The sequence below is a fragment of the Pelecanus crispus genome, chromosome 29 (assembly GCF_030463565.1).
Source record: "Pelecanus crispus isolate bPelCri1 chromosome 29, bPelCri1.pri, whole genome shotgun sequence".
Lineage (NCBI taxonomy): Eukaryota > Metazoa > Chordata > Aves > Pelecaniformes > Pelecanidae > Pelecanus > Pelecanus crispus.
The window spans coordinates 1125874-1152040 of NC_134671.1; the positions used below are offsets into that span (position 1 = coordinate 1125874).

Genomic DNA, 26167 nt, shown 5'->3' on the forward strand with positions numbered 1-26167 from the left:
CAGTATGCAGCAGTAAGCACTGTTATGCACCAGTAAGCACCATATGGACCAGTAAGAACCAGTAAGCACCAGTATGGACCAATAAGAACCAGTATGTACCAGTTAGCACCAGTATGCAGCAGTAAGCACTGTTATGCACCAGTAAGCACCATATGGACCAGTAAGAACCAGTAAGCACCAGTATGGACCAATAAGAACCAGTATGTACCAGTTAGCACCAGTATGCAGCAGTAAGCACTGTTATGCACCAGTAAGCACCATATGGACCAGTAAGAACCAGTAAGCACCAGTCAGCACCAGTATGCAGCAGTAAGCACTGTTATGCACCAGTATGAACCAGTAAGAACCAGCAAGCACCAGTAAGAACAAGTAACCCCCCCCGTGCAGCTTGCCCCACCCCCAGCTTTCCCACTACAGCGCCAGTTCATCCTCATGCTCTCCCAGTACGGCTCCAGGTCCCCCCCAGTGTCCCCCAGTACGGCCCAGTAGAGCCCAGTGCCCCCCCCCGTGTGGTCCCACAGTGCCCCCTAGTGGCCATTCGCTGTCTCCCAATCCCCCCAGTCCCTCCCAGTCCCTCCCAGTCCCCCAGCCTCCCCCCAGGTCCCTCCAGTGCCCCCAGCCCCTCCCAGTCCCCCCAGTCTCCCCTCCCAGTCCCTCCCAGTCCACCTCCCAGTCCCCCAGTCTCCCCTCCCAGTCCCTCCCAGTTCCCCCAGTCCCACGTCCCAGTCCCTCCCAGTCCCCCCAGCCCCCCCCAGTCCCTCCAGTACCCCCAGTCCCTCCCAGTCCCCCCAGTCTCCCCTCCCAGTCCCTCCCAGTCCCCTCAGTCCCCCCAGGTCTCCCCTCCCGGTCCCTCCCAGCCCCTCCCAGTCCCCCCAGTCTCCCCTCCCCAGTCCCTCCCCCGTTCCCCCAGTCTCCCCTCCCAGTCCCCTCAGTCCCCCCCAGTCTCCCCTCCCAGTCCCCCCAGTCTCCCCTCCCAGTCCCTTCAGTCTCCCCTCCCAGTCCCTCCCAGCCCCTCCCAGTCCCCCAGTCTCCCCTCCCAGTCCCTCCCAGTCCCCCCCAGTCTCCCCTCCCAGTCCCTCCCCGTTCCCCCAGTCTCCCCTCCCAGTCCCTTCAGTCTCCCCTCCCAGTCCCGCCCAGTCCCTCCCAGTCCCCCCAGTCTCCCCTCCCAGTCCCTCCCAGGTCCCCCTAGTCTCCCCTCCCAGTCCCGCCCAGTCCCTCCCAGTCTCCCCTCCCAGTCCCTCCCCGTTCCCCCAGTCTCCCCTCCCAGTCCCTCCCAGTCCCCCTAGTCTCCCCTCCCAAGTCCCGCCCCAGTCCCTCCCAGTCTCCCCTCCCAGTCCCTCCCCGTTCCCCCAGTCTCCCCTCCCAGTCCCTCCAGTCCCCCTAGTCTCCCCTCCCAGTCCCGCCCAGTCCCTCCCAGTCTCCCCTCCCAGTCCCTCCCAGTTCCCCCAGTCTCCCCTCCCAGTCCCTCCCAGTCTCCCCTCCCAGTCCCTCCCAGTTCCCCCAGTCTCCCCTCCCAGTCCCTCCCAGTCCCTCCCAGTCTCCCCTCCCAGTCCCTCCCAGTTCCCCCAGTCTCCCCTCCCAGTCCCTCCCAGTCCCTCCCAGTCTCCCCTCCCAGTCCCTCCCAGTTCCCCCAGTCTCCCCTCCCAGTCCCTCCCAGTCCCTCCCAGTCTCCCCTCCCAGTCCCGCCCAGTCCCTCCCAGTCTCCCCTCCCAGTCCCTCCCAGTTCCCCCCAGTCTCCCCTCCCAGTCCCTCCCAGTCTCCCCTCCCAGTCCCTCCCAGTTCCCCCAGTCTCCCCTCCCAGTCCCTCCCAGTCCCTCCCAGTCTCCCCTCCCAGTCCCTCCCAGTTCCCCCAGTCTCCCCTCCCAGTCCCTCCCAGTCCCTCCCAGTCTCCCCTCCCAGTCCCCGCCCAGTCCCTCCCAGTCTCCCCTCCCAGTCCCTCCCAGTTCCCCCAGTCTCCCCTCCCAGTCCCTCCCAGTCTCCCCTCCCAGTCCCTCCCAGTTCCCCCAGTCTCCCCTCCCAGTCCCTCCCAGTCCCTCCCAGTCTCCCCTCCCAGTCCCTCCCAGTTCCCCCAGTCTCCCCTCCCAGTCCCTCCCAGTCCCTCCCAGTCTCCCCTCCCAGTCCCCGCCCAGTCCCTCCCAGTCTCCCCTCCCAGTCCCTCCCAGTTCCCCCAGGTCCTCCCCTCCCAGTCCCTCCCAGTCTCCCCTCCCAGTCCCCTCCCAGTTCCCCCAGTCTCCCCTCCCAGTCCCTCCCAGTCCCTCCCAGTCTCCCCTCCCAGTCCCTCCCAGTTCCCCCAGTCTCCCCTCCCAGTCCCTCCCAGTCCCCCCAGTCTCCCCTCCCAGTCCCTTCAGTCTCCCCTCCCAGTCCCGCCCAGTCCCTCCCAGTCCCCCCAGTCTCCCCTCCCAGTCCCCGCAGTCCCACCTCCCAGCAGAACCTCCAGGATTTCAACCTCAAAGGCCAGGAAGGGCCCGACCTCGCCCTGGGCCAGCACCCGAACCACCAGCGCTGGGGTCAGGGGTCAGAGGTCAGGGGTCATTGGGGTCATTGGGGTCATGGGGGTCACAGGGGTCATGGGGATGATGGGGGTCAGGGGTCAAGGGTCTGGGGGTCAGAAGCGTTATGGGGTTCATTGGGTCGGGGGTGCAGGGGGTTTGGGGGTGCAGGGTTTGGGGGTGCAGCAGTTTGGGGGTGCAGCAGTTTGGGGGAGCAGGCTTCGGGATGCAGATGCTGGGGGGTGCAGGGGGTTTGGGGGTGCAGAGTTGGGGTCCTGGGTGTCGGGCTACAGCTTTTTGGGGTGCAGGGTTTGGAGGTGCAGCAGTTCAGGGTGCAGAGGGTTTGGGGGTGCAGGTTTTTGGGTGCAGGGTTGCGGATGCAGATGGGGGGGTGCCGGGTTTGGGGGTGCAGGTTTTGGGGGTGCCGGTGTCGGGGGGTGCTGGGTTTGAGGGTGCCGGGGCTGGGGGGTGCCGGGGTTGGGGTGCGGCTTTTCGGGGTCACCGTATAGGACGCGGGGGCTGTAGCAGGCGAAGTCGAGGCGCTCGTCCAGCGTCAGCGGCCCCCGACGGAGTGGGGGGCACCCGCCTGGGGGGAGGGGCATGGCTGGGTGACCCCCTCCCCCACACCGGGTTCCCCAAATCCCTGGGGGGTGCCGGGGGGGGGGGTCCTGAGGTGCCGGGGGGGGGTGTCTGGGGCACGGGGGGGGGGGGGGTCCCGGGCTGCTGGAGGGTACGGGGGGGTGGAGGTCCCGGGGTGCCAGGGGGTGCTGGGGGGGGGTCCCAGGGTGCTGGGGGGTGCTGGGGGGGTGTCCCGGGGTGTGTGTGGGGGTCCGGGGGGTGCCGAGGGGTGCCGGGGGGGGCCCTGGGGTGCTGGTGTGTGCTGGGGTGTGCTCAGGGGTGCCGGGGGGGGTGCCGGGGTGCTGGAGGTGCCGGGGGGGGGGTGTCCTGGGGTGCCAGGGGGTGCTGGGGGGGTGCCAGGGGTGTCCCGGGGTGCCGGGGGGGTGTCCCGGGGGGTTCTGGGGGGGGTCCCGGGGTGCCAGGGGTGCTGGGGGGTGCCGGGGGTTGTCCCGGGGGGTTCTGGGGGGGGGTCCCGGGGTGCCAGGGGGTGCTGGGGGGGTCCCGGGGGGTGCCCCACCTTGGGCGCAGAGGCAGGTCTGGGAGGAGCAGAGGGTGGGCAGCACGCTGCTCCTGCGGGGGGCGCTGTAGAAGATGGCGCAGCGCCGGGCTGGGCGGGGCCAGGGGGTGGGCGCAGTCAGTGAGGACACACCCCTCGGACCACACCCACTAACGGCCACGCCCACCGAGGCTGCACCCAATAGCACCGCCCCAGGGCTGCTCTACCCAGGCCCCGCCCACAAACACACCACGCCCATCTACAGGACACGCCCACCCACAGGCCACACCCACCCGGCTCGTAGTAGTCGTAGATGGCCGCCATGGCGGCCCGGCTGGAGCTGCCCCCACGGCCACCTCCTGGGTGGCCCCGAAGCTGATGCACTGCCGCTGGGTGGGGACCTGGGGGGGACACGGGGACGTGGGGACATGAGGGGACGGGGGGGGAGGCAGGGGGACAGGGGACACGCGGGGACACGCCCCCCACCTGGTCGAGGTAGATGACCAGCCGCGCCCCGCTGAGCTCGTAGTGGCTGATCCAGCGATCGACCATGTCCCGCAGCTGGGGGGCACACAGTGACCCCAACAGCACCCGACAACCCCCACACCCCATCGAACACCCCCCAGCACCCCCAACCCCCACACCCCAACGAACACCCCAACACCCCCAGCACCCCCCACACCCCATCGAACACCCCCCAGCACCCCCAACCCCCACACCCCAACGAACCACCCCCCCAGCACCCCCCAACCCCCACACCCCAACGAACACCCCAACACCCCCAGCACCCCCCACACCCCATCGAACACCCCCCAGCACCCCCAACCCCCCACACCCCCAACGAACACCCCAACACCCCCAGCACCCCCCCACACCCCATCGAACACCCCCCAGCACCCAACACCCCCACACCCCAACGAACACCCCCCCAGCACCCCCCCAACCCCCACACCCCAACGAACACCCCCAACACCCCCAGCACTCCCCAAACCCCAATGAACACCCCCCAGCACGAACACCCCAACACCCCCAGCACTCCCCAAACCCCAATGAACACCCCCCAGCATCCCCCAACCCCCACACCCCAACGAACACCCCCAGCACCCAACACCCCCACACCCCAATGAACACCCCCCAGCACCCACCAAACCCCCACACCCCAACGAACACCACAACACCCCCCAACATCCCAACACCTCAAGACACCCAACACCCCAAAACCAACCCCCAACACCCCCACACTCCCAACACCCCCAACACCAACACCCCCCAACACCCCGATGAACACCCCAACACCCTGCAACACCCCACCACCCCCCAACCCCAACACCGTTGACACCCCCGCACCCCCACCTTGTCGAGGTCGGGGCGATGGGGCCGGAAGCCGCTGAGCAGGGAGATCTCGGCCACCGCCATCCCCGACAGCTCCAGCCCCGCCTCCCGCCTGAGGCGGGACACGCCCGTCAGGGGCAGGGCCCCGCCCCATGCCCCACAGCCCCACCCGCCTGGAACAGGAAGCCCCTCCCCCATTTCCAGGCAGAACAGGAAGTTCCACCCCCATTTCCAAGTGCAACAGGAAGTCCCAGCCCGTTTCCCAGGCAGAACAGGAAGTCCCACCCCCGTTTCCAGGCAGAATAGGAAACCCCACCCCCATTTCCAAGTGCAACAGGAAGTGCCAGTCCCGTTTCCAGGCAGAACAGGAAGTCCCACCCCCATTTCCAAGTGCAACAGGAAGTGCCAGTCCCGTTTCCAGGCGGAACAGGAAGTCCCACCCACCATGGGAATCCCCACTCCTGTGGCTGAGGAGTAACAGGAAGTCCCGCCCCTGCTCATCAGCAGAACAGGAAGTCCCGCCCCTCACCAGATGCAGACCAGGAAGGCGACCTCCCGGCCGGGGTCACGCGCATCCCGACGCCGCCGGGCGGCTCAGGGGGGCGGCGGCCTCTGCAGGCCCCTCCCCCGCTGCAGGCCCCGCCCCCTCTCCAGGCCCCGCCCCCTCTTCAGGCTCCGCCCCTTTCGCTGGCTCCTCCCCCTCCTCATACTCCTCATAGTCCTCCTCTGTGGGGGCGGCCATTACAGACGGGAACGTGGCTCCGCCCCCTCGCGGGGAGGGGGCGTGGCCAGAGGGGGCGGGGCTTGCACGGGCAGGGCTTATAGCGGCGCGGCCTCCCCCTCACCCCTCATAGACGATTGGTCCGGTGACAGCCACCTCCAGGCCCAGCCCTTGGCAGGTGCCGTTCAGGGGGGACATGAGGCGGAACTGGCGCAGGACCTGCCGGGGAGCCGGGGTGGGGGGCGGCCGGGGTGCGGGGGGACCCAGGGGTGCGGGGGGGACCCAGGGGTGCGGGGGGGGGACCCAGGGGTGCGGGGGGACCCAGGGATGCAGGGGGGGGACCCAGGGGTGTGGGGGGGGGGACCCAGGGGTGCGGGGGGACCCAGGGTGCGGGGGGGGGACCCAGGGATGCAGGGGGGGGACCCAGGGTGCGGGGGGGGACCCAGGGGTGCAGGGGGGGCACCCAGGGGTGCGGGGGGGACCCAGGGTGCGGGGGGGGGGGCTGGGGTGTAGGGGGACCCAGGGGTGCAGGGGGGGGACCCAGGGATGCAGGGGGGGGACCCAGGGGTGCAGGGGGGGGACCCAGGGTGCGGGGGCACCCAGGGGTGCGGGGGGGGGACCCAGGGGTGCAGGGGGGGGACCCAGGGGTGCAGGGGGGGCACCCAGGGATGCAGGGGGGGGACCCAGGGTGCGGGGCACCCAGGGGTGCGGGGGGGGGACCCAGGGGTGCGGGGGGGACCCAGGGATGCAGTGGGGGGACCCAGGGGTGCAGGGGGGGGACTCAGGGTGCGGGGGCACCCAGGGGTGCGGGGGGGGACCCAGGGGTGCAGGGGGTGACCCAGGGGTGCAGGGGGGCACCCAGGGGTGCGGGGGGGGGGACCCAGGGTGCGGGGGCACCCAGGGGTGCGGGGGGGGGACCCAGGGGGTGCAGGGGGGGGGACCCAGGGGTGCGGGAGGGACCCAGGGGTGGGGTGGGGGGACCCAGGGATGCAGGGGGGGGACCCAGGGGTGCAGGGGCACCCAGGCATCTGGGCGGTCGCTCACCTTCAGGGTCCCTTGGCCGTGTCCCTCCACCTGCACCGTGATGGGGCTGCCCAGGGGCACCTGGGGGGGACTCAGGGGGTGAGGGACACCACGTCCCCATGTCCCCATCTCCCCCACGTCCCCATCTCCGCCCACGTCCCCATGTCCCCATCTCCCCCATGTCCCCATCTCCCCCATGTACCCATGTCCCCATCTCCCCCCACGTCCCCATGTCCCCATCTCCCTGTGTCCCCATCTCCCCCCACGTCCCCACGTCCCCATCTCCCCCCACGTCCCCATGTCCCCATCTCCCTGTGTCCCATCTCCCCCCATGTCCCCATATCCCCCGTGTCCCCCACATCCCCATGTCCCCCTGTCCCCCTCTCCCCCCGTGGCCCCCATCTGTTCCCACCTGCAGCTCCTGCTCCAGTGACTTCAGGCCGGGTCCCAGCGTCACCTGGGTCCCCCCGGGGCCCCCCCGGGCCCCCCCGGGCCAGGACAGGCCCAGGGTGAGGCCAGATGTTGCCGCATCCCCCCACTGCAGCCACATCTGGGCCAGCGCCTCCAGGGCCACCAGAGTGTCCTGGGGGGACCCAGGCACCAGCTGGGTTGGGGGCCCCGGTGTCTGGGCACCCCCCCACTCCAGGGGACCCCAGCGTCCCAGGGGACCCCCACCCAAAAGGACCCAGGCATCTGGGGGCCCCCCCAGCCTCAGGGGACTCTGGCATCCAGTGAATCCAGGCATTTGGGACCCAGGATTCCAGGACACCCAGGAGACCACCACCGCAGGGAACCCCCCCACCCAGGGGACCACCACCCAGGAGACCCCCACCCCAGGGGACCCCAGTGTCCCAGGGGACCCTCACCCAAAAGGACCCAGGCGTCTGGGCACCCACCCACCCCAGGGGACCCCCACCGCAGAAGACCCCCACCCCAGGGGACCCCCACCCAAAAGGACCGAGGCATCTGGGGGACCCCCCCTGCCTCAGGGGACCCCGGCATCCAGTGAATCCAGGCATTTGGGACCCAGGTGTCCCGGACACCCCCACCCCAGGGGACCCCCACTGCAGGGGACCCCCACCCCAGGGGACCCTGGCATCCCAGGGGACCCTCACCCAAAAGGACCCAGGCATCTGGGCACCCACTCACCCTGGGGACCCCCACCCAGGGTACCCCCCACCTCAGGGTACCCCCACCGCAGGGGACCCCCACCCATGGGACTCCCACCCAGGGGACCCCGGCGTCCGGGCACCTGGGTGGAGCGGAAGCCGCCGCCGTAGTTGCTCTGCTCCCGCAGCCATCGTGCGGCGCGGGCGGCGCCGGCGCCATCGCGGTGCTGCAGCAGCGCCAGGAGCCCGTAGGCCGTGGCCTCCACCGTGGCCGCCGCGCCCCCGGCCGGCCAGAACTGCGCCCGGCCCCCTGCGGGGACCCCCCGGGTCAGGGGCGCCCGGGGACCCCGGCCACAGGGCCACCAGTGCCAGCGGGGACCCTGGCCACAGGGACCACCAACCCCACCTGGGGCCCTGGCCACGGGGGCCACCAACCCCACCCCTGGGGACCTGGCCATGGGGGCCACCAACCCCACCCCTGGGGACCCCGGCCATGGGGGCCACCAACCCCACCTGGGGACCCAGCCACGGGGGCCACCAATGCCAGCCGGGAACCCTGGCCACGGGGGCCACCAACCCCACCTGGGGACCTCAGCGTCTGGGTGACCCTGGAGGGACCCTGGTGTCCAGAAGCCCCTGACCCCACCATGGACCCCAACATCTGGGTGACCCGGGGGACCCCGGTGTCCAGGAGCCCCTGACCCCGCCATGGACCCCAACATCTGGGTGACCCCGGGGGACCCGGTGCGGGGCTCACCCTGGGCGGGCCGGGCCAGGCCGCGCAGGCGCTCCAGGGCCGGGGAGGGGCCGGGGGGGCCGGTGTCCCCCAGCGCCAGCGCGTAGGTCGTGATGGCCGTCCCAAATGTCCCCAGTGTCCCCACGCGGCCGCGCAGGAAGGTGGCGGCTTGAGACAGAGCCTTGTCCTGGGGGGGAGGGAGGGGGGGAGAACGGGGGACATGGGGACATGGGGGACGGGACGGGGGGGACAGGGGACATGGGGACATGGGGGGACATGGGGACATGGGGGACGGGACAGGGGGGACAGGGGACATGGGGGATGGCGGGACATGGGGACTTGGGGACATGGGGGGACAGGGAACACGGGGGACAGACAGGGACACACGGGGACACAGGGACAGCAGTGGGGATGCGAGGACCCATGTGGGGACACCAGAGGGGACACAAACAGGAGGGGACAAGAGACACTGAGGGTACGGGAGAGGGGACGTGGGGATGCGATGCAGGGAGGGGACATGGGGAGGGGACACGGGGACGCACCAGGTGGGGGTGGTCAGGGCTGTCTGGTGGCAGGAGGACACGTGCCCCCTGAAGGGCCACCACCACGAAGGCCGTCAGGGACACGGTGGCCTCAGGACCCGGGTCTGCCACGCTGCCCTGGGGACACGGGGACGTGCGGGGGGGTGAGATGGGGGGAGGTGACACGGGGGTGACACAGGGTCTCATGGGAGGTTGTGGAGGGGACATTGCATGGGGACGTGACATGGGGGGGGCTGCGCAGGGACACTGAGGGGGACGTGGGACAGGAACAGGTCACAGGGAGGTGGCACGGGGACACTGCATAGGGGGGTGGCCCGGGAGGTGGCCCAGGACCGTCGCACAGGGACATTGCACGGGGACGTGATGTGGGGACATCGCATGGGATGGGAGGGGAGGTGACATGGGCAGGTGACCCGAGGAGGTGGCCCTGGCGGTGGCCCAGGGAGTGGCCCAGGAGGTGGCCCCTGTGTCCCCACCTGCATCTCCCGGTGCAGCACCGGCTCCTGCTCGAGGAAGGCGCCGTCGGGACGCTGCTGGCCCAGCAGCCACCGCAGGGACTCCCCGGGGCCACCCGTGGCCACCGGCAGGTAGGGACGGGCCAGGGCCAGCACCCGCAGCACCAGCGCTGTCAGCCTGCAGGGACCCCCTGCTGCCACCGCGTCCCCCACTGCCACATGTCCCCATGTCCCCCTTGTCCCCTCACATCCCCATGTCCCCCCCATGTCCCCCTTGTCCCCTCACATCCCCATGTTGGCCGCATGTCCCCACATGTCCCATTGTCCCCCTGTCCCTCCATGTCCCCCCAATGTCCCCCTTGTCCCCTCACGTCCCCATGTCCCCCCATGTCCCCCCGTGTCCATTGTCCCCCTGTCCCCCTGTCCCCATGTCCCCCCATGTCCCCCTTGTCCCCTCACGTCCCCATGTCCCCATGTCCCCACATGTCCATTGTCACCCTGTCCCCATGTCCCCCTGTCCCCATGTTCCGCCCATCCCCCATGTCCCCATGTCCCCCGTCCCCCCCATGTCCCCCGTCCCCTCACCAGGTGCTGCTCCCCCGGTGCTGCCAGGCGCTGTAGGAGCCGTCGGCCTTGCGGAAGCCCTGCACCCGCTCCAGGCCTGGGGGGGCCAGGCCTGAGCCCCCAAACCCCCCACCCCCCACACCCCCCCTTGCACCCCATTGCTCCCCCTACAGCCCCCCCATTGCACCCCACTGCCCCCCACCCCCCATTGCCCCCGCCCTCCACAGCCCCCCATTGCACCCCACTGCCCCCCTCACCCCCCAGCCCCCCCATTGCCCTCCCCATTGCACCCCACTGCCCCCCAGCCCCCCCCACTGCACCCCACTGCCCCCCTCACCCCCCAGCCCCCCCATTGCACCCCACTGCCCCCCTCACCCCCCAGCCCCCCCACTGCCCCCCAGCCCCCCCCCACTGCACCCCACTGCCCCCTCACCCCCAAGCCCCCCCATTGCACCCCATTGCCCCCCTCACCCCCAAGCCCCTCATTGCACCCCATTGCCCCCCTCACCCCCCAGCCCCCCATTGCACCCCATTGCCCCCCTCACCCCCAAGCCCCCCATTGCACCCCATTGCCCCCCTCACCCCCCAGCCCCCCATTGCACCCCATTGCCCCCCTCACCCCCCAGCCCCTCATTGCACCCCATTGCCCCCCTCACCCCCAGCCCCCCAATGGCCCCCGCCCCCCACAGCCCCCATATCCCATTGCTCCCAACACCCCCCCAGCCCCCCATTGCCCACATCCCCCATCGCCCCCCATCCCCCCTATTGCACCCCCCCCACGCCCCGTACCCTTCTGGAGGCCGCGCAGGCTGCGGGGGCGGGAGTCGGGGGGCAGCCCCCCCCAGCCCTCGCTCTGGTCCAGGTAGCGCAGGGCGGCAGCGCGGGGGGCCAGGGCCATCAGCGCCTGCTCCCCGCACCCCCGCGGGGACCGCAGCAGCGTCCCCCCCACCCCCAGCGCCCCCCGCACCGCCCAGCCCCCCACCCGGCCTGGGGGCACGGATGTGTGGGGACGCGTGGGGATGCGTGGGGATGTGTGGGGACATGGCGGGGACATGGAACATGGCAGGGACGCATGGGGACACATGGGGACACGTGGGGACATGGAACATGGCAGGGACGCATGGGGACACATGGGGACACGTGGGGACATGGTGGGGGACATGGAACATGGCAGGGACGCATGGGGACACGTGGGGACACGGCGGGGGACGTGTGGGGACACGGCAGGGATGTGTGGGGACACGACAGGGACGTGTGGGGACACAGCAGGGGACATGGCAGGGGACGCGTGGGGACACACATGGGGACACGGCAGGGACATGGCAGGGGACACGTGGGGACACACATGGGGACACATCAGACACAGGGACATGCGTGGGGACACAGATGGGGCATGGGGATGTGCGTGGGGACAGGGGGACGCACAGAGGGATGGGACAGACAGGGACAGGGGCAGGGGCAGGGGCACAGTCAGTGCTGGAACAAAACGTCCCCACTGCCCTCACCCCCGTCCCCACACCCCCCGTCCCCATGTCCCCTCATGTCCCCACCCGCCCTACATCCCCACCGTCCCCAGGTCCCCACCCCCATGTCCACACTGTCTCTGTGATGCCCCATGTCCCCACCCCTCTGTCCCCTTCCCAATGTCCCCAGCACTCATTCCCCATGCGCCACGTCCCCTCCCCGTCCCCACCACATCCCTGTCCCCACATCCCTGTGATGTCCCCAGCCCCGTGTCCCCTCCCCATGTCCCCATCATGTCCTTGTCCCTGTGTCCCCACCATGTCCCCTGCCTCTGTCCCTATTCCCATGTTCCCAACACATCCTGTCCCACCATGTCCCCATGTTTCTCCCCCCATGTCCCCCTCTCCCCCCCATGTCCCCCCATGTCTCCATGTCCCCTTCTCCCCCCATGTCCCCACGCGTCCCCGCCCCATGTCCCCACCCACCGGTGACACGGATGCTGACACTGAATTCCCCGTCGGGGACGATTCCAGCTGGGATGTCCCCAGGGATCTGCAGGGTCTGTCCCCCCTCGCCTGTGGGGACAGGGGCGTCAGCGGGCCCAGACCCCTGGGCCCCCCCCGGCCGCCTGGGCCCCCCCGGCCCCACCTTCGGTGTCCAGGACGTGGCTGCTCTCCTCCAGGTGCAGCTCCCCCTCGGGCTGCGGGAACCGGTGTCAGTGGGGACGCCCGGGGGGCTCCCAGGGGTGGGGGGCACCCAGGGGTGGGGGGGTCTCACCTCGACGTGGAGCACGCGGGTGAGGCTGTCGCCCATTCCCCAGGGCCCGCGGGCGGTGATGGTGATGGGGACGTCGCCGGGACGCAGGGCCACCAGGGTGAGGGGCACGGCCACCGCCCCCCCGGGGGGCACCGCCAGGCGCTGGGGGGTCCCGTCCAGCCCCGCGCAGACGCCCTCCGCCACTGCCAGCGTCACCGTCACCTGCGCCACCGCGGCGTCACCCGGGCCGGGGGGGATGGTGTGGGGCGGGGGGAGGGGGGTGAGCTATGGCGCGGGGGTTATCTGTAGGGCAGGGGGGATCTATGGGGCACAGGGGGGAGCTATGGGGAAGAGGGGGTATCTATGGGGCACAGAGGGGATCTACTGGGCACAGAGGACTATCTATGGGGAGGAGGAGTGTTTCTATGGGGCAGGGGGTACCTATGGGGGAGAGAGTATCTATGGGGTGCAGGGGGGAATCTATGGGCAGGAGTGTATCTGTGGGACAGAGGATATCTATGGGGCAGAGGACCATCTATGGGCCAGAAGGGGGTATCTATGGGGGGGGCAGTATGTATGGGGCACAGGTCCATCTATGGGGTAGAGGAGCATCTATATGCAGACGGGCATCTATGGGCTAGAAAGGGGGCATCTATGGGGCCAAAGGGGTAGCTATGGGACACACAGAGCAATCTGTGGGGCACAAAGGTATCTATGGGGCAGTGGGTATCTCTAGGGTGGTTGTATCTATGGGGCTGAGGACTCACGTTGACGCTGTGGGGAAGCCTGCTGTGGATGTGGGGCAGGAGCTGCAGCTGCTCGTGGGGACGGGTGCTGGGGGGCAGCCGCAGCCCCACGTAGAGCTCCTGGGTCACCGTCACCCGCTGGGGCACCGCCACGCACAGCCCTGCCAGCGCCGCGAGACCGTGGAGTGGGGACACGGGGACAGGGGGACATGGGGATGAGGGGACGGGGGGGACATGGGAGATGTGGGGACATGGGGGGACATGGGGGAGGGGGGGACATGGGGGGACATGGGGACGTGGGAGGACATGGGGGGCCACAGGGCCACTGCCCCCTGGGGACATCACGGGTGACGTGGGATGGTGGCGTCACCTTGGGGGTCAGTGCTACCTGGGGACAGCATGGGGGTGTGGGGACCCAGGGAGACTGGGGGGTGGGTTGGGGACATGGGGACATGGGGGGACATGGGGACAGCCGGAGGAGATGGGGGCACTGGGGTGACACTGGGGGGACCCCGGGGTGACACTCACCATGGCCGGGGATGACGGCAATGGCCTGAATCTCCCAGGTGGTGATGGAGTCGGGGAGGAGCACGGTGACCCTGGGGACATGGGGGATGTGGGGATGTGGGGATGGGGGGGACACATGGGGACACAGGGATATAGGGACACAGGGACATGGGGACATGGGGGGATGTGGGGGACATAGGGGAGACATGGGGGCACGGGGGACATGGGGACAGGGGGACAGGGGAACATGGGGGTACGGGGACGGTGACATGGGGATGGGGGGACATGAGGACACTGGGACACAGGGACACAGGGACAGGGACAGGGGGACAGGGGGACACAGGGACATGAGGACACAGGGACAGGGGGACATGGGACATGAGGATAAGTGGACATGGGGCTGGGGCTGGGGGGACATGGGGACACGGGGACAGGGGGACAGGGACACGGGGACATGGCAACAGGGGGACAGAGGGACACAGCGACAGGGACATGGGGACAGGGGGACAGGGGAATGGGGGACAGGGGGACACGGGGACATGGGGATGGGGGACAGGGGACGGGGGGGACACAGGGACACGGACACGGGGCTGCGGTGGCACCTGGCGGAGCCGTTGCTGGGGATGCTGCGCCAGAGCCAGCTCTCGGGGAAGACGCTGCGGGCCGGGACCTCCCCGTCCCCCCACTCCTCCTCCAGCTCCGCGAACAGCGCTGGGGGAGCCGGGGCTGCGGCACCGCCCGGGGACCCCTGGGGCCTCGGGGCCCCCCGACCCCAGGGACCCCCCATGGACCCCCGGGGCCCCATGGACCCCCCCTGACCCCCAGGGACCCCCCCATGGACCCCCGGGGCCCCATGGACCCCCCCGACCCCCAGGGACCCCCAGGGACCCCCCCATGGACCCCCCCTGACCCCCATGGACCCCCCCATGGACCCCCGGGGCCCCATGGACCCCCCCCTGACCCCCATGGACCCCCATGGACCCCCCCATGGACCCCCGGGGCCCCATGGACCCCCCCCGACCCCCAGGGACCCCCCCATGGACCCCCGGGGCCCCATGGACCCCCCCCGACCCCCAGGGGACCCCCCCATGGACCCCCGGGGGCCCCATGGACCCCCCCCGACCCCCAGGGACCCCCCATGGACCCCCGGGGCCCCATGGACCCCCCCTGACCCCCAGGGACCCCCCCATAGACCCCCCCGACCCCCAGGGACCCCCATGGACCCCCCCCGACCCCCAGGGACCCCCAGGGACACCCCATGGACCCCCGGGGCCCCATGGACCCCCCCCTGACCCCCAGGGACCCCCCATGGACCTCCGGGGACCTCCCACGGACCCCCCATAACCCCCCATGGACCCCCATGACCCCAAAGGGACCCCCCATGACCCCACAGGGACCCCCATGGACCCCCCGATGCACCCAGCCCCCCCAGCCCCCGCAGCCCCCCGCCCCCACCTCGCGCCACCCCGCCGCGGCCCCCCCCGGGCGCGCAGGTCGCGGGCCCGGCGGCAGCAGCGCAGGAAGGCCTCGCGACACCCCCCGGCCTCGGGCACCCGCTGGCCGCGCTGGGGACACGTCACCCGCAGCGGCAGCGCCATCGCCCCGTCCCGGCAGCAGCGCCGGGTCACCGCGTCACCCTCCGGGTGGGTGCCTGGGGACGGGGACGCATCACCGGGGGGCCGGACAGACGGACAGCCAGCCAGCCCCGGCGTGGGGCCGAGGGACGGCGTGGGGACACGGGTGACAGCATGGGGACACTCGGGTGACAGTGCGGGGATGGGGGACACCATGGGGACACGAGTGGCACTATGGGGACACAGGTGACAGCGTGGGGATGGGGTGACAGTGTGGGGACACGGGTGACCCCACGGGGACACACAGGGACATGGGTGACACCGGGCACATGGCTCAGGAGCGCACACGGGTACACGGGTGACAGCGTGGGGACACACGGGTGAGAGTGGAGATGTGACAGCTCAGGGATGTGTAAGGGGACACGGGTGACCCCACGGGGACACGGGTGACAGCGTGGCCCAGGGCAGGGGGATGTGGGGGGCACGGGGACAGGGACAAGGACACAAACTGCTGCGGGCCACAGCAGTGGGGACGTGGGGGTGGGTGACAGTGGATGGGTGATGGGGACACGGTGACGGGGACAGGGACACGGTGACAGGGACATGGGGACGGGGACACGGGGACGGGGACAGGGACACGGTGACAGGGACACGGTGACGGGGACACGGTGACGGGGACAGGGACACGGTGACAGGGACACGGGGACGGGGACACGGGGGACGGGGACAGGGACATGGTGACAGGGACACGGTGACAGGGACACGGGGATGGGGACACGGGGACGGGGACACAGGGACGGGGACAGGGACACGGTGACAGGGACATGGGAACAGGGACATGGGGACGGGGACACGGGGACAGGGACGGGGACAGGGACATGGTGACAGGGACACGGTGACAGGGACATGGTGACGGGGACACGGGGACGGGGACAGGGACATGGGGACGGGGACACGGGGACGGGGACACTCACTGTTCTCTGCCAGCAGCTCCAGCAGGCTCAGGGAGCGCCGGGGGCGGGGGGGGGGCAGGGGGACACCCGGGGGCTGGGGACAGGGACACCCACGTCACGGGGACACCAGTGTCCCCCCACATCCCCATGTGCCCCCCCGTCCCCGTGTACCCCCTGTCCCCCCCCCGTCCCCTATCTCCCCCCATGTCCCCCACATCCCCCCATCCCCCCCCCGTCTGCCCCCATCCCCCCACATCCCCCATGTCCCCCCACATCCCCCCCATGTCCCCCATCCCCCCACGTGCCCCCGTCCCCATGTCCCCCCCGTTCATCCCTGTCCCCCCACATCCCCCTGCCCCCCCACGTCCCCCCCGTCCCCCCCGTGTCCCCCCCTGTCCCCCCGTCCCCACTCACGCGGCCCCGGGGGGGGTTGGGCCCCCCCAGCACCAGCCCCGCTGCCCTGAGCATCCCCTCGGCGTCGGGGCCCCCCCCGGGGCCGCACCCCAGGTCGCTGCTCCCCAAAACCGCCTCCACCTGCGGGACAGGGGTCAGGTCCCCGGAGTGGGGGGGGACCCTGGGGGTCCCCCCGAGGGGATGGGGGGGCACAGGGGGTTTTGGGGCTCCCGGGTAGGGTCAGTGGTTTATGGGGGGTGGAGGGGTTTTGGGGGGCGCAGGGGATGCTGGGGCGGGGGGACACAGGAACTTGGGGGTGTCCCCTGGGGGGGGGGGTCCCCAGGGGTTTGGGATGCTGAGGTTTGGGGGTCCCCAAGGCTGGAGGTCTTGGGTTTGGAGGGGTCCCAGGGTTGGGGGTGTCCTGGGTTATGGAGTCCCCAGGGTTTGGGGGGGGCCACGTGTGGGGGGGGGTCCCAGGTTTGGGGACCCCGGGATTTGAGGGCTCCAGGGCTCTGGGGATCCCAGGTTTGGGGGTCTCAGGATTGGGGGGGGTGTCTGGGGTTTAGGGGTCCCCAGGGTTTGGGGGTGCTGGGTTGGAGGGTCCCAGGGCTAGGGTGTCCCCAGATTTTGGGGTCCCTGCAGTTTGGGGATCCCCAGGTTTTGGGGGGGGGTCTGTGGGGTTGGGGGCCCAGATTTGGGGATGTCCCAGGGTTTGGGGGTCCCCAGGGTTTGGGGGAGGGACAAATGTTTGAGGGTTCCCTGGGGTTTTGGGGTGCCAGGTTTGGGGTCACCTTGGCGGGGTTGAGGCGGGTGCCGCGGCTCCAGCTCCAGCAGGGCAGCGTCGGTGGCCCCCAGTGCCAGGGTGGCTGGGGAGGCCCCCTCCCCCGTCGTCACCGTCACCGTCAGGGGGGTCTGGGGGCGCAGGGTCCCCCGCTGCCCCACCCCCACCCGCACCTGCACCCGTGGGGTGAGTGCCCCCAGTGCTCCCAGTGCCCCCAGTCCCTCCCCATCCCTCCCTGCCCCTCCTAGTGCCCCCCAGTGTCCCCCAGTGCCTCCTGGTCCTCCCAGTGCTCCCAGTGCCCCCAGTCCCTCCCCGTCCCTCCCAGTACTCCCAGTGACCCCAGTACACCCTGTGATCCTGGCGATCCCAGTGATCCCTGTGCTCCCAGCCTGCCCAAGTGCTCCCAGTGTCCCCAGTCCCTCCCCATCCCAACCAGTGCCCCCAGTCCTCCCAGTGCGCCCAATGATCCCAGTGCTCCCAGTCTGCCCAGTGATCCCATTGTCCCCAGCCCCTCCCAGTGCTCCCAGTGCACCCGGTGATCCCAGTGCTGCCAGTCCTCCCAGTGCTCCCAGTGTGCCCGGTGCGCCCAGTGCTCCCAGTGCACCCGGTGATCCCGGTGCTCCCCAGTCCTCCCAGTGCTCCCGGTGCACCCAGTGCGCCCGGTGCTCCCAGTGCACCTGGTGATCCCGGTGCGCCCAGTGTGCCCAGTGCCCCCAGTGCTCCCCGTGATCCCAGTAATCCCAGTGCTCCCAGTGCGTCCAGTCCCTCCCAGTGCCCCCAGCGCCCCGCACCTGGCTGTGGCAGGAGCGCACCACGGGCACCCCCCCAGCTGGCGGCCACCAGCCGCCCCTCGGCCTGGAAGAAGGCGACCAGGCGGAGCCGCGGGGCCATGGCCGGCGTCACCGGCAGCATCACCTCCGTCACCATCCCCCGGCGCACGCCCTGGGCGGCCACCAGCCGCCCCCGCGCCACCGCCTGCGCCGGGACACGGGGGACACGAGGGCGGTCGGCCTGCGGCTCCCAGACGTGCCACGCCGCGCACACGGGACACGCCGGGGGACTCGCCTGGGCGACACGCAAGTGGGATGCAGCGCACCCACGCAGTATGCAGCACGTGTCACACGACACACAATGTGTGGTAGACACCATGCAACGCTCACAAGCGACATGCGGCAGATGTACACACGTGACACGGAACATGCGCGTGCAATGCGCTACGTGCACATGGGACGTGATGTGCACGTGCAACATCTTGCACGACATGACACGCAACACCTGACGTGCACACGCAACAGAACACGCCTGCAGGACACGAGGTGCACATGGAACGTGCAGCATGCAGGCGTGACTTTACATGCAACACCCAAAGTGCACATGCAACATACAACATGTGACACATGCCACACAACATGCAACACATGACATGCCTGGAGGACGTGACATGCATATGCAACACATGCCATGCGACACATGTGACACATGCCGCACAACATGCAACACATAACATGCACGCAGGACAGGCAACAGGCACACGCAACATGTGATGTGTCACATGATGCACGACGCACACGCGACGCACAATGTGCTCGTGGAACATGCAACACGCAACACACCGCCTGCCCCACAGGACACTCTGTGCAACACCCGATGTGCACACGGGACATGGAACATGCGGTGTGCACCATGCAACATGCCACGGGCACACGGGGGGGGCCAGGGGGGGGCCCAGGGTGACCCTGGCGGTCCCATGGGTCCCGGGGGGGGTCCCGGGGGGGGGTCCCAGAGGGTCCCAGGAGCTTCCCAGGGGGGTCCCAGGGGTGCTGGGGGGTCCCAGGGGTGCTGGGGGGGTCCCAGGGGTGCGGGGGGGTCTCACCAGCAGGTGGTAGATGCAGGGGGGCCGGGGGGGGGTCCCAGGGGTGCGGGGGGGTCCCAGGGGTGCGGGGGGGGTCCCAGGGGTGTGGGGGGGGTCCCCAGGAGTTCCCAGGGGGTGCTGGGGGGGGGTCCCAGGGGTGCGGGGGGGTCCCAGGGGTGCGGGGGGTCTCACCAGCAGGTGGTAGATGCGGGGGGGCCGGGGGGGGGGGGTCCCACATCTTGCAGCTGGAGCCGCAGCAGCTCCCCGGGGCGCAGGGGCCCCCCCGGCCCCGCCAGCAGCAGGAAGCGCCCCCGAGGACTGCGGCCACCGGCGTCACCGTCACCTGCGCCCGGGCCGGGGGGGACCCCGGGTTCCCCGCCTCCACCTGCACCCCCAGGGGACACAGCACCGCGGTGACACGGGGCCCCCGGGCAGCACCCGGGGGCACCCCTGCGCCCCCACGCCCCCCCCGTCCCCAATGTCACCCTGCCCATGTCCCCCCATGTCCCCCCATGTCCCCCATGTCCCCCCAATGTCTCCCTGCCCCATGTCCCCAATGCCCCCCCAATGTTCCCATGTCCCCCCCATGTCCCCGTTTCCCCCATGTCCCCCGTGTCCCCCAGTGTCCCCCTGTCCCCCCATGTCCCCATGTCCCCCCCGTGCCCCCCGTGTCCCCTGTCCCCCCCTGCCCCCCCATGTCCCCGTGCCCCCCCCGTGCCCCCCCGTGTCCCCTGTCCCCCCCCTGCCCCCCCCATGTCCCCCCGTGCCCCCCCCGTGCCCCCATGCCCCCCCCGTGCCCCCTCGTGTCCCCCGTGCCCCCATGCCCCCCCGTGCCCCCATGTCCCCCCTGCCCCCCCTATGTCCCCCCCCGTGCCCCCATGTCCCCGTGCCCCCCGTGCCCCCCGTGCCCCGCCCCCTCTCACGCTCAGGCTCAGCCCGCTGGCCCCCCGGGGCACGTTGACGTGCACGGCGATGTCCCCCCCGGGGATCCGCCCGCAGGCGCAGGGCCGGGGGGGGGGGCGGCCCCCCGTCACCCCCACCCTGCACCCGCACCTCCACCCCCGGCGCCGGGGCCCCCCCCGGCGTCCAGCACGCGGCCCTGGGGCACGGGGGGGGGACGCCGCTGTCACCGGGGCCTGGCGCGAGGGTCCCCCCCCGCACGTGGGGTCACGCCCCCGGCGGAGGCCCCGCCCCCGGCCCCGCCCCCGCTCACCAGGAGGGGGAGGGGCGCCCCCGGGACGAAGAAGCGGGGGGTGGGGCGCAGGTCCAGGGCCCAGGGCGAGGCCACCAGCCCCACCCCCACCTCCTGCTGCACCGCCCTCCCCGCCCTGGACACGCCCACCGATCAGAAAGGGGCGGGGGGCCCGCGATCGGCCACGCCCCCTTCCGCTGCGGGGGACACGGCGCTTGGCCACGCCCCCCCGGACCACCCCCGGGCCTTGGCTCCGCCCACACACCGCCAGGCCCCGCCCCCCCTTCCCCGGCCCTGCCCCCGCCCCCCGCCCCGCCCCCTCGCACCCGGCCACGCCCACATCTCCCGGCCACGCCCCCCTCCCTGCATCCAGCCCCGCCCACCCCGTGCCAGCCCCATCCCCTCCCCCGGCCCCGCCCCCGCCCCAGCTCTGCCCGCCCCTCCCCGCCCGAGCCCCGCCCCTACAGACCCATGCCCCGCCCACTGCCCGGCCACGCCCACACCCCTGCCCCGCCCCCACTCCTGCCCCGCCCCTTGCGAGCCTCGCCCCGCCCCTCAGCGCCCCCGCCCCCGCCCCTCGCCCCGCCCCCTGCCCTACCATCGTCATTGACAACGGTGACGGACAGGCGCAGCCCCTCCCCCTGCAGCTCGTGCGGGGCCACGCCCAGGGCGCTGACGACGGCATCCAGGGTGACGTTGAACTCCGCCTCCCCTGACGTCACCTGGGAGGGGGGGGCAGGGCGGGGGGCGGGGGTGAGCCGGGGGGGGTCCCCAGAAGCGTTTTGGGGTCTCTTGGGGGGGGCAGGGGACCCCGGGGGGGATTTTGGGGTCCCCAGGTGGTTTGGGGGTCTCGGGGGGTCCCGGGTTCTGCGGGGGGGGTTTGGGGTCCCCTGGGGGGGGAGTTAGGGTCCCCCAAGCGGGTTTTGGGGTCCCCAGGGGGGTCTTGGGGGTCCCCGGGGGGTTAGGGTCTCCGGAGGGGGTTTTGGGGTCCCCGGGGAGGGGTTGGGGTGCCCGGGGGGGTCTTGGGGGACCCCGGGGGGGTTAGCATCACCAGAGGGGGGTTGGGGTCCCCGGGGGGTGGGGGCCGCAGAGGGGTTTGGGGGTGCCCTAAGGGGTGGGGCTGGGGGTGCCGCAGGTTTTGGGGTGCTTCACCTGGGTGTGCTGCTCCAGCCCCCGCAGGAAGGGGCCCCCCCCGCAGCCCCACCCGCAGCTGCGCCCGGCCCCGCACCGCTGCCCCGTCCAGGTACCTGGGCGACCCCAGAGCGGGGGGCAGGGTCGGGGGGGGGGGCCCCCGAAATCCGGGGGCACACCCCAAAGGTCAACAGAGGTCGGAGGGGGTCCCCAAAGGTCGGGGGGGTTGGGGGGGTTCTCCCCAAAGGTCACCCAGGATTGGGGGGGTTCAGAGGTCAGGGGGCGTTGGGGGTCCCGGGGGGTGTTTGGGGGTCCCAGAGGGGATTTGGGGGTTCCCGGGGGGTGGTGGGAGGGGGGGTTGGGGGTCTCAGGAAGGGTTTGGGGAGGTCCCAGGGTATTGGGGGTCCCAGGGGAGATTTGGGGGTCTCAGGGTCAGATTTGGGGTCCCGGGAGGAGTCTGGGGGGGGTCCCAGGGTGGGTTTGGGGTGCCAGGAGGTGTTTGGGTGGTCCCAAGGTGGGTTTTGGGGGTCCCAGGAGAGATTTGGGGGTCTCAGGGTGGGATCTGGGGTCCGGGAGGGGTTTGGGGGGGTCCCAGGGTGGGTTTGGGGTCCCGGGAGGTGTTTGGGTGGTCCCGAGATGGGTTTGGGGGGTCCCAGGGGATTCTGGGGGATCCCGGGGGAGATTTGGGGGGTCCGGGGGATTGTTAGGGGTCCCCAGGGGTGTTGGGGCGCCAGGGTGGATTTGGGGTGCCGGGGGTGGGGGCGGGGCGGTACCGGGCGCGCAGGCGCAGGCGCAGGGTGGGGGCGGGGGCCGGCCCCAGCAGCAGGAACCGGCGATCGGGGGCGGCGCGGAGCCAGAACCCGGGCAGGGCTGGGGGCGGGGCGTCAGGGGGCGGGGCGTCAGGGGGCGGGGCGTCAGGGGGCGGGGCGTCAGGGGGCGGGGCGTCAGGGGGCGGGGCATAGCGGGGCACGGCACAGGGGGCGGGGCGTCGGGGGGCATCAGGGGGTGGGACATAGAGGGGGCGGGGCATATAGGTGCGGGGCGTCAGGGGGCGGGGCGTCACTGGGCAGGGAGTCGGGGGCGGGGCGTCAGTGGGGGCATAGAGGGGCGGGGCGTCAGGGGGCGGGGCATAGCGGGGGCACGGCACCGGGGGGGCGGGGCGTCGGGGGACGGGGCGTCGAGGGCGGGGCGCTTGGGACTTCCGAAGGGGCGGGGCAAGGAAAGGGCGGGGCATGGGGGCGGGGCGTCAGAGGGAGGTGGTGCCAGACAGGGCGGGGTGTCAGAGGGGGCGGGGCATCCAGTGGCTTCAGGATGGGGCGGGGCATCAGGGGGGCCCAGGCGTGACCCCATAGGGGACCTGGGAGGCCCCGCCCCCCGGGGCGGCCCCTCCCACCCCTCCCCCAGCCCCTCCCCCCACCGTAGGGCCGCACGTCGAAGGTGGCCGAGCCCTCGGTGCGGGGGCTGGCGACCAGCCGGGCCTGCAACCCGCCACGTTCCTGGCCTGGGGGGCAGCAACGGCAGCCGTGGGTCCTGAGGCCGCCCCCGAGCCCCACAGCCCCCCAGCCCCATAGCCCCGCACAGCCCCCTGTAACCCCAGCCCCACATAGTCCCCATACTCCCCCATACCCCAGCCCCATAGCCCCCCACAGCACCTCATAGCCCCCCCATACCCCCCTGTACCCCCAGCTCCTCATAGCCCCCATATGCCCCCGTACCCCCAGCCCCATAGTCCCCCATAGCCCCCCCTATAACGCCCCACAGCCCCCTGTGCCCCCCTGTGTCCCCCATAGCCCCCCCCAGCCCCCCAGCCCCCACGGCGGCCCCCACTCACAGGGCGATGTCGGGCAGCTCCATCTGGTCGCTCAGCACCATCCCCAGGGGCACACGCTGCCCCTCCCGCACCCGCGCCCCCCAGGGGGTTCTGCAGCCGGGGCAGGGGGGTGACGCAGGGCCCGACCCACAGTGTGACCCACAGCCCCCACGGGGGGGACCCACAGCCCCCACGGGGGGACCCACGGTCCAGCCCCGGGGGGCTCAGCCCAGTCCCGTAGGGCTGCCCCAACCCCATAGGACCTCCCCAGCCCCATAGGGTGGCCCAGCCCCATAGGCAGGACCTCCCCAGCTCCATAGGACCACCCCAACCCCATGGGGTTCTCCCCATAGCCCCAGCCCCATAGGACAGGACCTCCCCAGCCGCCATAGGGTGCCCCATCCCCATAGGGCCATGCCATAGCCCAGCCCCATAGGGTGTCCCAGCCCCAAAGGACCTCCCCAGCCCCATAGGGTGCCCCAGCCCCATAGGGCCCGCACCGTGATGGTGATCAGGATGGGTTCGGGGTTCGGCCGCAGGTCGGGGTCCAGGGAGAACACACGGAAACGCACTGGGGATGTATGGGATCCATATGGGGGGGTGGAATGAGAGATGGGGCAATATATAGGGGTACAGAGGGCTCTATGGGGCACAGGGGGATGTATGGGGCACGGGGAGCCATGTGGTTATGCGCAGCAGTTGGGGGTGCAAAGGGGGGGCTTGGGGACACACGGGAGGGTGTGTAGGGTGCGTGAGCACCTATGGGCGTGCAGGCAGAGGTGCCCATGGGGGGGAGCTGAGGGATGCGGGGGGGGGATTTGGGGGGGAATTTGGGACATTTGGGGGATTTAGAGGGCACTGGGGGAGGGTTTGGGGCGATTTGGGAACTTTGGGGTGATTTGGGGAGATTTAGGGCAATTTGGGAAGGTTTGGGGAGGATCTGGGGTGATGTGGGGGGGCCTTGGGGGGATTCGGGGTGGATGTAGGGAGTTTTGCGGTGGATTTATGGGATTTAGGGATGTTTGGGGGATTTGGGGTGATTCTGGGAGATGTGTGGGATTTGAGGGTGATTTGGGGCAATTTAGGGGTGATTTGTGTGTTACAGGGATTTGGGGGGCATTTGCAGGATTTGAGCACGATTTGGGGTAATTTGGGGTGAAGCTGGGGGGATGTGGGGAGTTTTGGGGTGGATTTGTGGGATTTGGGGTAGATTTGTGGGATTTTTTTTGTGATTTTGTGTGGGTTTGTGGTGATTTGGGGTGATTTATGGGCGAATTGTGGATTTAGGGGTGGATTTGTGGGATTTTGGGGTAGATTTGGGTAAGTTTGGGATTTGGGGGATTGGGGGGGATTTAGGGTGGATTTTGGGTGGATTTATGGGATTTGGGGGCGATTCAGGGAAGTTTGAGGTGGATTTGTGGGATTTGGGGTGATTTGGGGGGGATTGGGGGGATTAGAGGTATTTTGGGGGGATTTGAGGGTGGATTTGTGGGATTTGGCATAGATTTGGAGAACTTTGGGGGGATTTGGGGATTTGGGGGGGCTTTGAGGGGGATTTGGGGAGATTTGGGGGATTTTGGGTGGATTTAGGGACTTTTGGGGTGGATTTGTGGGATTTAGGGTGGATTTTGGGTGGATTTATGGGATTTGGGGGGATTCAGGGAAGTTTGGGGTGGATTTATGTGATATGGGGGGGGATTTGGGGGAGATTTTGGGGTGGAGTTGTGGGATTCGGGGTGACTTGGCATGCCGGGGGTTCTCACCAGTCTGCCGGGGGGCGTAGAGGGGTTTGTCTGTCTGGAGCAGCAGCACCCCGCGGGGCCCCCCGAGCCTCACGCGCAGCAGCCGGGGGGGCAGGTCGGGGCTCCGGGCCTCCAGCAGCAGCGTCTGCCCCATGGCGGCCTCCAGCGCCCCACAGCGCCTGGCCTGCTCCGGGGTCACCTGGGGGCAGGGGGGCATGGGTGGACATGGGGGTCCACAGTGTCCTCCTGCCCCATGGGGACATCCCCACCTCCATGTGCCCCCCAAGAGCACCTCCACGGTGTCCCCCTGCCCCATGGGGACGTCCCCACGCCCCCCAGGACCCCTCTGTCCCCCACATCCCCTCATATCCCCCACATCCCTTCGTGTCCCCACACCTTGATGTTCAGGATCTGGCTGAAGTCATTGTGGGCCCCGAGGTCGAAGGGGACGGGGGGGCTGCAGGGTACTGCCCCACGGTCGCCCTCCCCAGGCCAGGCTGTCACTGTCCCCGTCACCGGCCCCACGGCCGCCACCAGCAGCCCCACAGGGGTCCCCAGGGCCACGAGCCGAGGGGCCACCAGGACCAGCCTGAGGGAGACAAAGCCCAACCCACGGCTGACCCATAGACACTCCCACCTCAGGGGTGTCCCAGAGCCACCGCCACCCCACAGGTACCCCACATATGCCTTAATGCCCCACTGTCCTATAGAGCCCCAATAGCCCCCCCTCAGCCGTATAGCTACCACATAGCCCCTCACAAACCCCATAGGATCCTAATAGCCCCCCCCACCCCATAGCTGCCCCAGAGCCGCCCATAGCCCCCAACCACTCCATAGGTGCTCCATAGTCACACCCAGCCCCAAAGCACACTCCCCCAGCCCTATAGCTGCCCCAGAGCCCCCTGTGGTGCCCCCAGCCCCATAGGTGCTCCATAGTCGCAGTGAGCCCCATAGCAGCCCCAGAGCCCCCCACAGTCCTCCCCAGCCCCATAGCAACCCCTCCCATGCCATAGCTGGCCTAGAACCACCCCCATAATCTCCCCAGCCCCATAGCTGCCCCATAGGCCCTACTCGGGGTCCTGGGGGCTGACCCCCGGCATCAACAGGAGGAGGACAAGGAGACCCAACACCCAACGTGGTCCCATGGCACCGCTGGTGTGGGGCAGCCAGGGCCGGTGGCA

The 26167-nt window shown here is 70.5% G+C and overlaps 1 protein-coding gene across 1 annotated transcript; it reads right to left on the reverse strand.

Moving 5' to 3' along the window:
- Positions 1 to 211: 211 nt before the first annotated feature.
- LOC142596234 (complement C4-B-like) lies at positions 212 to 26131 on the reverse strand. The gene is given in 49 exon segments (XM_075725319.1): positions 212 to 237; positions 2419 to 2502; positions 2992 to 3075; positions 3625 to 3714; positions 3897 to 3942; positions 3945 to 4004; positions 4090 to 4164; positions 4957 to 5047; positions 5465 to 5527; positions 5529 to 5664; positions 5782 to 5875; positions 6701 to 6760; positions 7092 to 7262; positions 7932 to 8098; positions 8546 to 8711; positions 9067 to 9183; positions 9543 to 9699; positions 10107 to 10182; positions 10875 to 11072; positions 12035 to 12124; positions 12198 to 12249; positions 12327 to 12527; positions 13073 to 13212; positions 13580 to 13650; positions 14161 to 14269; positions 15024 to 15209; positions 16107 to 16179; positions 16500 to 16619; positions 17270 to 17287; positions 17289 to 17461; positions 18075 to 18234; positions 19304 to 19327; positions 19330 to 19425; positions 19428 to 19496; positions 20035 to 20097; positions 20099 to 20182; positions 20184 to 20210; positions 20325 to 20445; positions 20910 to 21025; positions 21456 to 21495; positions 21497 to 21550; positions 22208 to 22304; positions 22852 to 22915; positions 22917 to 22935; positions 23266 to 23355; positions 23743 to 23815; positions 25008 to 25185; positions 25383 to 25575; positions 26058 to 26131. Coding segments are annotated over 49 exon segments (4836 nt in total).
- Positions 26132 to 26167: the final 36 nt, after the last annotated feature.